At 41.2% G+C, this 13,349-nt stretch overlaps 1 protein-coding gene across 1 annotated transcript in view; it reads left to right on the forward strand.

Moving 5' to 3' along the window:
• AFF3 (ALF transcription elongation factor 3) overlaps positions 1-13,349 on the forward strand; it is a 319,688-nt gene that overhangs the window by 202,355 nt on the left and 103,984 nt on the right. Inside the window, exon 8 of the mRNA XM_058829676.1 lies at positions 1,641-1,692. Coding sequence (XP_058685659.1) covers positions 1,641-1,692 — 52 coding nt within the window. The remainder of the gene's footprint in view (positions 1-1,640; positions 1,693-13,349) is intronic.

The following is a 13,349-nucleotide window of genomic DNA, read 5'->3' on the forward strand; positions in this document are numbered from 1 at the left end:
TCCATGAAGGCATTCGTGGCTTTGAAGTCATCCAGAGCCTTCCTCTTCCTGTTCAGTAAAATTTAGGCACCTGAGCTGGGTAGACACAAACCCTACCTGAGGGAAGGATGAGATCTAAAAGCACTGTGTCAAGGTGTTTGCGATACCGAGAACTTCCACTACAAGACAGCGACCTCCAGAAGGTCACTATCCAGAGCGTCCTTCAGCTTCCTTCTGTACAGCAGTGGAAGAACACTGGTAGCAGAATCCTGCCTCTTCTGAAGATAGCAGCAAGTTTTCCAGAGGTGTCCTTATAGCTGCTGCTCTGTGGAAACTGAGTGAGGTCTTTGTCAGCAGCAGACAGATGATGCGTAATGCTCATGTGCATGGACTAGGTTGGGACTGATCCAAAACCCACCCAACTCAATGAGCAGCATATCAGGCAACACCAAAACAGCAAAATTCTTATGACCAACATAAGAATTTCTCACATTTTTTTCAGAAGGAATAGGTGGATTTTTGGTTTAACACAGCTCATTAAAAGGTAATGGAGAAAAAGACACCCATCAGTAAAACAGTCACATTCAACCTCTGCGCCTCCTTGTCTGCTAGGCAACATAAACTCATGTGTAGACAGCTATTAGCATCCAGCGACACACAAGAGGAGCAGCATCTGCACACTCTCTAGGCCCAGAATTCAAGTTCAAGGTGATTCAAATTACTCTAAATCCATGGTAGAGCTACACAGAAGTCTTACACTGGACTGCAGCTCTCTCAGGTTACCCAGAGAACATTAATTACAGCAAACAACATCAGCCTTACTGGTTTTTGGCAGAGGGGGAGAAAGGAGGGTGAAGGACTAGGCCTGACTCAGCAGAAGCAGTGTCACCCCACCTGCAGGCAGCCTCCCTCCCACTGTCTGTGCTATGTAACTAAGTTGTGTTGGGAAAATACATTATTTTGGACCCAGGATGGGGATCATCACAAGCCAGCATGCCAGGACCCATATGAGTCATAAGGAAACGTGGAGAGGCATCCCTTGGGCCTCTGATGCTTCTCAAGCATTTGGGTACTTGACTTCTGGCACTGAGTGCCTAAGCCAACATAGCAAAGAGGGCTTCCCTAGCTCCCACTTACAGAAGCTAAAGATGAAATCCTTAACATGTCAAAATGAATGTGAACAAAAATATCCATTGGCAGAACTGTGCCCTGATCACTGCCTTACTGTCTGCTGCTGTTGCTGTTTTGCTTTTTCTGAAATAATTACTGTTCCTTGAGCAGGGTTTTGGAGAAAGCGCATGGTGTACGGAATACACTCTCGATAGCAGATCTGTAGGGCCCTAGAGAAATTTCCTTCCCTTTCCATTGCTCCAGGGTCTGCTGTCCCTGGTAAAGTCTGCATCCTCTAAGCATCTCCTCTTGTGGAGTTTCTCTGCCTGACATTTGTCACGTGTCAGTGACAAGAAAAGTCAAGTCAGGATTGACCCCCTGCTTGCAAATGCTCCAGCAGTGCCCCTGCAGCCCTGTGGTTGCCTCCACAGCTGTCTGTGTGTGTGGCAGGAGTGGTCAGTGTTAGCAGTGAATAAAGCATTGATGTGTCACATCCGAGCAGTTTCCATACTGACCCATTTCTGATGTCATTTTCTTCTTCTCTTTTAAAGGGAAAAGTGATGTAGAGCCAAAGACCCCAGAGAAAAGCGCAACCCATACATCGTAAGTCACATTTCCGTTTAAGATTGGAGAAGGCAGCTGTGTTTTTATCAGATTTGTTGGGGAAAATAGAATTTGTTTGTTTTCATTAAGATAAAGCTCTTTCACTGATGCTTTTCGTAAAACAGCTTTTTAGATAATGACTAAACATTAATTATTCCTAGAACTTCTGCATGCTAGTAAGTCAGCAATCTTTGCAAGTGAAATGGCTCCATATCACGCTGAATAGATATGAGATTATTTTTGTGGGTGTGCAAGGCTGGCCTTTAGAACCTTACTTCAGCATTACCTTAATGCTGCTGGAGTTTGTCACACTTGCTAAAAAACATCATGTCACATATGCCTTTGATGTACTGATGTAATTTTAAAAGACTGCAGTCTGCAGCTTCACCTCTGAATTACTTGAAATCCAATTACAGTTATCTCTGGTCTCTCACGATTTTGTTGATGTTTTTGAATTAACAAAAGAAGTCAAGAAATAGATAGGAACAGGCCCTTGTAATATATCAGTGTTCACCTTCACTTTACTGCAACAATAGAAGCTTTTACCATTTTTTTCTACTCTAGTATACAAAAGACTGAATTGTTTTGCCAACATAAACCAGTCTATGAAACAGATGGGCTGCAAGTTAAAAAAAAATTTAAAATAGCATCAGTCTTCCAAACTAAGCGAGATAAGTGAATTCTTTTAATAACTACCAGGCAGGAGCACTATGAATTTCTGAAAAATCATTCACCTTTTTAATCCCATTTGAGAGAGGGAAGTTCTTGTAGCAGTCAGTCATGTGAGTTTTAGAGTGCATCTGGCCCATAATTTATGTTTTCTGATTCCTGTTATTTAAATTCAGAGCATTATATCATGTAAATCTCACAAGGTGTCACCATTTGTTACATGGCCAAAAGTAGTCACAGAAGGAGGTACAATAACAATGATTTATTGTGGGACGTTTCGATTTCTGCTGCAAATACGCATTAAAAATCTTCTGGAAATTAATCTAGAAAAAGATTTGACACGGTGTAAGAAATGGCTTGTCCTGCAGATTGTGTTGTGGAATGTAATTATAGTATGCAAGCACATTTAGGCAAACTTATTAAATGAATTAAGCATTAGTAACCTTATGCCTTCTGATAGTATGATTGCTGGGAATGTTTAATAGAATTATTTCAATAATTACCATTTTTAAAAATAATATTGCAATAAAGACCAAAAGAAGAAGGGTTTTAATGCCATCTGGAGGTATTTTGGAGAAATGAACACATTTATTTTTACTGATATTTAGCAGTATGTGAAATATAAGCCATCCTCTACAGGTTGTTTTTTTTCTAGGTATTACTTTATTGATGAGGAATGCTCTTTTCTTCTCCTTCACTGGATTAAAATCCTGTAAGGTTTCTGAACCACAACAGTGGTATCCCTGAACCCAAAATACGAGTTCAGAGGTTCACCCCAATATGGCTATGGGTTGGATTTGAGACTACAGACTGATACAGTATGTCAGAATCTGGTTAGGTGTGAAAGGTTGCTTTGCTAATTAGAGATCTTGCTACCTTCTGAAACTGTGCTGTCTGCTAGATACAGTATATTTATAATGCTTAGCTTTAAATTGTTACTATAGTCTAAGGCTACAGCACAGCTTACATTGGTTCCCAGAACAATTTTTAGAGGCAGAAACAACTGGTTACTGTTGATAAATGACTGGATTCAGGAGCCAGAGGTCCGTCTAGTTAGAGAAATTCCACAGAAGCAGAGGCAGGAGAAAAAAGAGGAGATGAGAAGAAGGGAACCAACAAGTGTTGTGTCAAAAGGAAGAAAGTGAAAGGGATATAGTTAAGAAGTAGGAAAAGGAATTGCAAACATCAAGTTTTTGGAAAGAGATACAAAACTGAGAACAGTAGAAAAGAGAAACAGAGATCAAAAACTGAAGACGAGTAAAAGCCATTAGCAAACTAAAGATGTACGTGTTACTCAGCAGAGGGCTGGATCTGTGAGTGTTAGTGAAGGAAAGTAACTCACGCTGGTATATAGGCACACACCAATGCCCCAGTTCTCTTTATGCTACCCTGCTGCTGGCCTTTCATGGGTTTCTTCTCTTATCCACCATCATCTAGGACAGTTTTTTATCCCTGGTATCTCAGGCAGTCATGAATACAGAATTCCTCTGCTCTTTTGCGGCCGTAGAAACTTGCGCCTGTGCACACAATGCACAGCCAGGAGAACCTGCAGTGCACACCTGCACATGGATGTGTGAGCCTGTGTGCCTGGTCTGTCTGCAGATGGATGTTCTCTTCCCTGGTGCATGTGGAGAAGACCATACCTGGGCAAGAGCTCCAGCAGTGCCCAGCTGGGAACTTCAGGGGAGTGCAAAGGGCACGAATGCTGCCAGGGGTCCTTGTGGATAAAAAGGCTGTACCCTCTTGCAAGATGTCACTCCCCTCAGAGTGTCAAAGGAGCCCAGTTGGCATCTCCTGGCAGGGGTGCTAAAAAGGAGCAGCACTGATGTAGGAGCGAGATGGCACGTTCAAGCCTGACAAAGAGAAACTGTGGGTGCACCTCACTGTGAATCAGTGTTTCCCTGTGAAAATGGAACAAACAGCAACAAAAAAAACCCCCCGCAAAGTCATGTTTGCCTAGAGGAAAACTAGAGAAAAGATGGAGAGGATTAAATTAACGTTTTTTTTCTTGAAAATGTCTTTTTTATTTTCCTCAGGCATGTTACAAGCCTCACACTCTAGCCAAGTTTATATGATTCAATGGCAGTTAATTCATCCCTGGTGCAGATATACTACCTCCATCCAAACATTATTTATGCGGCTTCAAAGGACAGGTTGATTACCCTCCTGAATCAGGCAGTGAGGCATTTGTGAACCAAGCATTAACATGACATCTCCCCTCAAGATAACCCTCATGCCTTGCCCACTGGGCTCCAGGTCCTCAAAAACAAGCATGACCCTGAGACCTGGAGGTGCTATCAGAGGACCCAGGACCAGAGGTGCTATCTGTAACCTCTCAGAGAGTGCAGGATGTGTAGTGCTCTGTTCAGAGGCTTTGGGTACAGCATCATGCGTGGGGGCTTTTCCTGTATGTCTAATTCCCTAGATAGACTCTTTACAACACAACTCTCCACTGATTACAATATTAAACATTAAAAAAATAGTAGGCATTAGATGATGCACAGTAATTGATGTAGCATCCTAATGAGGCAGATGAATAAGGGCAGTTATTGCAGTGCTAAGGATAGTGGAGATGGATTTAGGAGAATAAAACTGATGCAAAAGTGGCAAGGAAAATCTAAGCAGAGCTCTATCGTTTTGTACAATATTCCTATGGCTTTCACTGCCATGGCATTCACAATAATCACCTGAACTGGTACTGAAAAATCGCAATAAAAGGTGCAAACAATACAAAAGTGTTAAGCTGTCTTGAGTCTTCCCAGGTTGATTCATGTTCCTTGTAATTGAATGCTTTTAAAGCCATGAGCATTCTGTATTTGAAGGGGTTTTATTGTCATTGTACTTAATATATATAGCTCTCTATGGGTCATATGGTTATAGCTTTGCTGAGCATTTCCAAACTTTTAGGACTGATCAGAAATATCTAGTGATGTTTTGTTCTTTTGGTTTTGTGATCAGAGGGTCAATTTTCAAGGGTCAGAAAATTTTCACAAATTTTGTTAAAAACATCTCATTTTTATTAAAATCCTTTCCCCCCTCCCAGTTTTACCACCAGAGTCTTGAGGGCTGCATTAAGACATGGGTGTGGATGAAGGAAGAGTGGTCTTTGGTTCTTCAATATTTGCAGTTACAGGATTTTAGTCTTTTTTGGGCAAATCTATATGTCCTTTCATTAAGCCTTAATTGTTGCAATTAAAACTTTTGATTTTATAAAACTTCTGTACAAGGCAAAGTGCTTACAAGCAGTGCACATGTTTCAGAGGACCTTGCAGGGTCACAGAAACTCCTCCCTGAGCTGGGGGTCTCGGATCTTCCACCTTCCCACGTGCAAAATATGACAATAATTAAAAAACTGCACAAATATACAAAGCGCTCAGCATGACTCCCGCTCTTGGAATGACTTTCGATGTACTGTCTGTTGCAATGTTCTTCAGTACCTTTGTGTTTGTAAATGATTTCCAGTTCAGACTACCCAAGGTTAATCATGCCTGACTGTGATTCACTGCTATGCATTTACCTCGACATTTCTAGTGCACTTACTTAATGATATCAGGGCTAGCAACTAGATACCTCAGTGCTGTCTCTTTATTAACCCTCCCACAATTATTTTCATGCTGAGCTGCTCCAGATTTTTCCCTCCCTTTTTACAAGAGAATTAACTAAGATTGAGGGAGGCTTTTATAATTTATGGCAGTTGTGCCGGTTTTGTCCTTTACTAATACTCTCTGGGAATCACAGTGATCACAGAGTGTGTGTGTGTGTGTGTGTGTGTGTGTGTGTGTGTGTGTGTGTGTGTGTGTGTTGTTTGCTTTTGCCAGGCAGAAAGAGATGTTGGCTATGTTCCTTCCCTGTACTGGTCCCCAGCATCATGTGCAGAATGATTTGCTTAGGGGGATCTTTATTAACAGCACTAAAGTCAGCAGCTTCTAAGCTGCCCATTTTGCAGACATTAGTGCTACAGTTTCTTGCCCATCCAACACCTGCTCATCATTCTCACCACCCTGATTCTCCTTCAGGAAGGAAACATCACGTTGGAGCAGCATCACTGTGGTTCTTGCTTGATGTGACACATTTTTATGGGCACAAGCATCGCATTTGGTTCTTTCTTCCTCTCTTCTGTCTTGCCCCTTGTATCTCCAGAGTTACAGTTAGTTATTCCACAGCCAAAATCACCTGCTGCTTTCCCCTTCTGCAGTGGGAAGACTGAGGCAGAGGGATTACAAGGTGCCTGCAGAGAACAGAGAGAACCAGTCTCAAATACAGGCAATCAGTTTGAGCAAGTGCTGCCAGGTCACCATCCAGCTCTTAGCCCTCAGGGAGCTTGTCCTCTCACACCTGGCTGACGTTTGGGCTTGACATTAAGTCTCTCAGGCAACAGCTGCAACCTGATGGGACTTTGGGAGTTGGAAGAGTAGCCTTAATCCCACCTCACTTCACTGAAAACCCTGGTGAAAGTTATTTTAAGTTAACCTTGGGCTTTTCCCCAGCTAAAATAATTAGACCACCTTGAAGACTGTCTCATTAATATTTGTACAAAGTGTTGAAAAATGTAATGTCCTGTAAAAAAGCTGAGGATTACTCACCCAGAACAGTAAAGGAAATGGGCAGTAGTTTAAATTTTCAAAGACAGACTTGGGTAGTAAGTGGTGAACGTCCTGAGGAGTGCCACATGTAGGAAAAAAAGGGAGAGCAGAAGCTGCTGCCTTTCCCAGGTACCTGCAGAGCTGATGATCAGTGGCAGCTCCTGCCTCATCATCATTCTCCCATCCTCTCCCCAGAGTTTCAATCCTGGGACAGGGGTCACACAGTTTAAATTAGAAGGATTTGGCTTTAGTCTTGCTGTTCTGGAGGGAGAGATGGCAAATAGAGAAAGGACAAAGCATGCAAGCTGCAGAGGAAAAAACCCTCCAGCAGTACATCTTCAATATCCTTCTTTTTGTTTGCCAAGAGGACCATGATGGATCAAGTCAATTGAACCAGAAAATAGCTAACAGATGGGCCTGGAGGACAATGGAAAGGGTGAAATCCATGCTAGTGAGGAAGCTGATTCAAAAAAAGGGCTGCACAAACTTTATGGGATATAATCCACTTTTTAGCTTTCAGATTAAGGCACTGGGGCAACTTCCTAATCTCTCACTGCTCAGTTTGTGGGCATTTTAGATGGCAAGGACGTCTGCAGCAGACACATCAGCCAGTGATTTGGTGAAAACTCTTTTAGTAACTCCACAGGCTCTATTCAGGGCTGTCCTGAAGCATATCAATCTGCTCATGAGCCACAGATGACCCTGCTCTGCTGAGAAGCACAACTTCCAAAGGATGGTATGAACATGAAGTAGCACCCTTTATGATAATTTTTGGGGTTTTTGTTTGTTTGTTTTTAAACTTCAATATGTCAATGGTTTTTAATGTATATCTGTGATGTTTCTCAGAGAAGTCCTGCAGTCCATGAAAAAATAAAAAAAAAAAAAAAGAGAAGAAAGAAAACAACCCCTTACTATGATGAATGAAGGCAGTGTTTTTCAGAGTGATGGAGGTCTTTAAAACTGCAGAAGTGAAAGTCTGGTGTTTATCCATGAACTAAGTCTCTGGCACAAGAAGAAGGCTGGCTTCATTGCACTATTCCACCTGTTTACTCGAGCCTCAGAGCTTGCAGAGCTAACCCCTAACACTGCCAGATTCTCACTCTGCTCAGCCAGTCCAGCAAGGGCAGCTAAAATTTTAAAACCCCCTCCTCAGCTCTCAAATTTCCATGAAAAAGTTCCTCTTTTCTGCCCTCTCCCCTGAAATATTACCCTTAGTCCATGTACAGAGTGTTTCTCCGTGTGTTAAATATATAGACTGTTAAGGACGTGATTTTACCAGAACTTCCCACTCTCAAAAACAAAGTGATTTCACCTATGGGATGCATCAGTCACTGTGGTATTGTCACAATGCTGATGTGAACCTTTCCTGCCAATTCCTAACCTTTTCTGAGCACAGATTTTTTGAGTTTACAGAGCACAATGCTGCTGATAGTTCACAAAAAAACCCTATTGTAAGTTGATACCAAGAAGTCTATTTTCTTCAAATGCTATAAAGACATTTTCTTGGAAGACATTTGCTCACACACAGCTTGACTTATTCTGTCTTTAAGGTCTACAAAGTTAAGGAAAAAGAATAATTTTGTACTATTTGTCATTTTTTTTTGCCATGTAAAAAGTATAGACACATAGTAGTCAAAGTTGATACGAATAAAAATAATCTTTAAATACCACCTGAAATCATAAAAATATCTCAAAAATTATCTTTCTGAAAGAAGATGAGTTGGAGCTGATTTGTTTGGTTTAGAAAGAAACCATATGGAAATCCAATCAGAACTTAATTGCAGCTGTGGTTTTCCTGGGAGATAATTGAGCTTCTGTTGATTTCAAGTCAGACCCAAAAAAACACTATGTGAGATATCAACAAAAATGGGGATGGTGAATGCTAAATAAAAGCATTACTGAGGTCTGGGGAAGTTTTGTTTGACTTAGATGGGCTGAGATAGGGCTTTCACCGTCCTATTTTTAAATGCTATCCCTCTCTTTTACCAGATATAACAAATAGCTTGCATTTACCACCCTTGTGGCTCAATGCAGAGTTTTATTTACAAAGTGCCCTTGATACAGGCCCTCTTGTGTAGCACCTTCACCTTTACTATCCACCTGTACTCTGCACACTGTAGAGAAAAATAGTTGCAGGAAGCTGCCCTTATTTTGATGCCACCCTTGGCTGATGGGGAAAGTGGTTTTATGCAAGAGAAACCTTCACTCCAAAACAGCAGCTTTTGTCCCATTGGAAAACTTACTATAATGCAGGTCATTATTTCTAATTTTATACCAAGTCAAAAAATGCTTCTCTATCACCAGTGTTCATTGAATGCCATTTAGAATAAAGCTGACCAACTTAACCAGATAAAATGTCATCATGCTTGAGGAAATGTTTTCCTGTATTAAATTGAAAACACATTATTTTTCTCTTAGGCGCTGTTTTCCTTGGACTTTGTGATTTGTAAGGGACTAATTAGGAACTTTGTATGTATTGTAAATTAGCTCGGAATACAGTGTCAAAGAGGGGTTTCTAGGAAAATCAGGAGATGCAAGTACCTGGGAAGAAGTCAGTTTCATTGGAAATTCCTCCAAGAAGGCAGACACCATCAACCCTGCTCCCTATTTCTTCTCTGAAGAAAATGACAAATGGAAGCTCAGCACATTGGAGTCATGGTGTGCGTGGTGGTGGTTTTTGCTGGGCTAAAATTCCTGGTTGCCAGGGTAACACATTTTGGAAATTCTCTACCCTGGGTGAAAGCTGCTGCAACTTGAAACCCGCCGTAGGTGATGCTTGGCGGGGGCACCACCACTGCTGGGTGTGGGGGGCTGCTGGCTTTGCCCAGGGGCTTGGGGCAGGGAAACAAAACCAAATGGGTCCAAAAGAAGAGAAGAGTGATTGGGAGCTTTTGATACTTCCAGACTTCCAGGATGTCATAAGCTGATTCTTTTCTCCACACCATGTCAGCCAGAAGATGTGGGGGGGTTACCTCATCTCAGGGCTGAATTGCTGGGTGATGGGAAGAGGAGAGGTGTGTGTGCGCCTGGAGGGTGGGGAGAGGAGGAGGGTGAGAGGGGAGGAAAGAGAGATACAGGGTTCTGGCCACCTGCCAAGAAAAATAACTAACATTTTGCAAAAGAGAAATCCTAAGACTGAGGTCATAGTATGGAAAAAGTCTGTTTCACAGACTCTTGAGCCTGAATACAGGCCAAGTTTTTTAGGTTTTTTTTTCCCCCTAAATGCAGGCATCCTATTAACATTTGAACACTAAAGCTCGTCCAGGAATGGAAAGATTTTGGAATCTGAAGTGCCTTAGTTTTATACTTTATTGGTACACAGATATAATTTTTTAATAACAAGAAAGTGAGTTTCTGAATGAGAAGCTCCCTCATTTTGCTGTTAACTTATTTTATGACTATGAAGAACAAATTAAAGGAATCTAAAGAAGCGTCTGTTTCTCCCAGAGAGTGACCAACTCGAAAAAAAAGAGACATTTCAAGCTTGGTGGACAACTTTTAATTTGCCATGCAAATTACAAAAAGATACTGAAACCAGAAATGATGATGAATTTTCCTGTGTGGAAGAGTCCGACTGTTCAGCCATGAATAGCTATGATTTTTTTAAACCTTTATAGTGGCAGGCTGGCAGTTTCATGACAAATTACTTTTCATACCTAACTAAACAAATTATTGAAGTTCTTCTGCCTTAATCTCGATTTGGATTAAAAGTCAGAGTGTGGATATTTTTTAACTGGGGAAAAAATAACCCTTGGATTTGTTAGGATGTTATTGCAAGCAAGTTTTCTGGTCTTTGATTTGCTAAGCTACAACTGGAGTCTGCCTTCCTCGGGGTAAGAATATTTCCACATTATCATTTCACCTGCGGTATTTTAAGAGGGAGAATATTATTTCTCAGCGTGTATCTTGGCTTAGTGCATTCTGTTCTTTGTTTAGCATTCAGACAAGCTTCATCTCCCAAAAGAGATGTGGAATATATTTATCAGCAATTTCAGAATTGATGATAGATTTGACAAGCAAGCAGGGTGACACACCGAAGCTATCAAAGCTGGAGATGAATCAGGACAAAGGTTTGGATGAGGTATATTGTTCCTGAGATTCAAAAGGGTTATACTTACTGATCATTCCAAAATCAGGGCAACTGTACCACTGACTTACAAAGATAAAAGCTAAGTTTTTCCAAAGAAAAAAAAAACAACCGCATGGTTTGATTGGCCCACAGACTTTTTATAGCAAAATGGTTCAATTACAGCTGGCATTTCTGCATGCTGATTTTTATTAGTTTTGTAAGATATTTTGTCAGGATTCATTTGTGCTGATTCCCCCTTTCATGGCATAAACTGTAAGCAATTGTTGGTAGAGAAAAGGAGTCTTGACATATTTCTTCAGAGACACACTCCAGGAGGTGGTGTGATAGATCAGGTATACTAAATTAAAACAGCACCAATCTGTTACCTGATAAACATGTGAGCTTACTGTATGTTTAATTGTATTAGAATTAGAACAATTCTGGGTAAAAATCCTATACGTTCTCCATCAGCTTTCCTTCTATCAAAGCAAAGCAGACAAATCAGCACAAATATCTTTAAAGTATTTAATAGCACAATACAAAGTAGAAGCAAATTATCCTTTTGTACCTGGCTTGATGACCAATTTTTGTGGCATTTAAGTGGGCATAGAGGGGGCCTTCTGTTCTGAAGTCCCCCAGGGAGATGAGGCAGGCATCCAGATGTGTGACCTGTCTTGATGTAGTTCTGAAGGTCAAATACAGCAATAGCAAGGAAAAGGTCTGGGGCGGGGAACCCCAGAACATCACAGAACATACCCTCAAAAAAAAAATTGTCATTACTCTGGTATTTACTGGTTTTAATTGTTGTTCTTAAGAAATTCAGGTCCCTGCTCACATAAAATCTGTGGTTTTTTTATGACATACAAAAATGTGATATGAGGCACAAACTTTAATACTTGTAATAACTGTAAGCAACAGCAATTTCTATACATGTATATAGAAGACACAGTGAAGCCTTTTGCCACAAACTGTTAAAAAAATTGTCAGGGAGACATTTTCCTCTGTCACATAGGAAGATTTTGAAAATCTTATAAATAATTATAGATAAGCATGATGCCTTTTAGTCGGACTTCTTTCAGTATTATTGTTTGAAAGACCTAGAATTCCTGTGGGTATAAATTTCTGCTTGTGCCGTGCTGCCCATCTTCAGGTCAGTTAAAAAAGCATTTCCCTGAGAGCAGCAGGCTTTACTGTGAGCAGCCTCAGTAATGCAGGATGACTTGCATGTGTAGAAAAAGGGCTTGCTACAAAAGTGACTGCACATGGAGTGATCAGGGGAAAAAAAGAGGAACCCGTGTTTGTCAGAGCAGAGGTCTGCTTCTCCTCCACGTCCCTCACAGCTGCCATCAGCACACTGAGCATCGCCTCCTGCAGCACAGCCATCCCAGCACGGCTCTGCTGAGCGAAAGGTCCAGCTCTGAGGCCAGGAAACGCACAGCTAGCTTAGGACAGATGTCCTGTCCTCTCCTGAGGAGTTTTACTCTTGCAGGCTTTGTATTCAAGAGAAAGAAACCCCTCCCTGAGCCTTATATTTCATTACTGTCTAGGAGTGGCTGGCTGATGCCACTCTTCAGCAGGCATGATCTTGTGAGGAGCCCCGCAGCACCCACAGCAGCATCCTGTGACTGATGCTGCGTATGCAGGAGTCAGGGACCAAATTGCCCCCTCTGAAGCCTGGGAGACAGTGGAATAAAGAGAGAAGGGGGAAGATTAGAGGTATGGGAACAGAAGATTTATCATCTGGGATTTTAGGAGTTTCATTACTATATGTAACACGTAAGACTTAACAAATATAAGGACATACATAATACATAAATAATGAGAGGTAGGCAGCAAGCTGGATGCTAAAGGTAAGACTTGTAGAAGGACCTATAATACTGATATTATTCCAAATTTGTATATTTCCCTCAGACCAAAGTAGGTGGATTATTAGTAGCCATCATCTCCAAACCTTGTGAAAAGATTATATAAAGCGACAGCCCTACTTTTAAAATTATTTTGATTTATTTTATCAACAGAAATGGCCAAGTATCGCTTTAGCATGATCTCATTTGGCTCAATGACATTGCAGAGCTATGAACCCAGTGTGAGAAGAACAACTCTTTCTGTGCACTGATGAACATAAAAGCCTGGGTGCCTAGCTGCAGAGCAAATACCTCCTGCTCAAGCCGCTTATGTTTTTCTGCTTGAAGGAAATTAAAATCTCATCTCATTTCTTTGCATGCTCTTGTCATCCACTTAGATTTTTATTCAAATAAATCTCTGGTTCTTTTCAAAGAATGTCTTCTGTATGAGTTGCATTAGCTTTAAAGACTCACCAAGAGCAGCACGATCCA

Source organism: Poecile atricapillus, chromosome 1 (assembly GCF_030490865.1).
Source record: "Poecile atricapillus isolate bPoeAtr1 chromosome 1, bPoeAtr1.hap1, whole genome shotgun sequence".
Lineage (NCBI taxonomy): Eukaryota > Metazoa > Chordata > Aves > Passeriformes > Paridae > Poecile > Poecile atricapillus.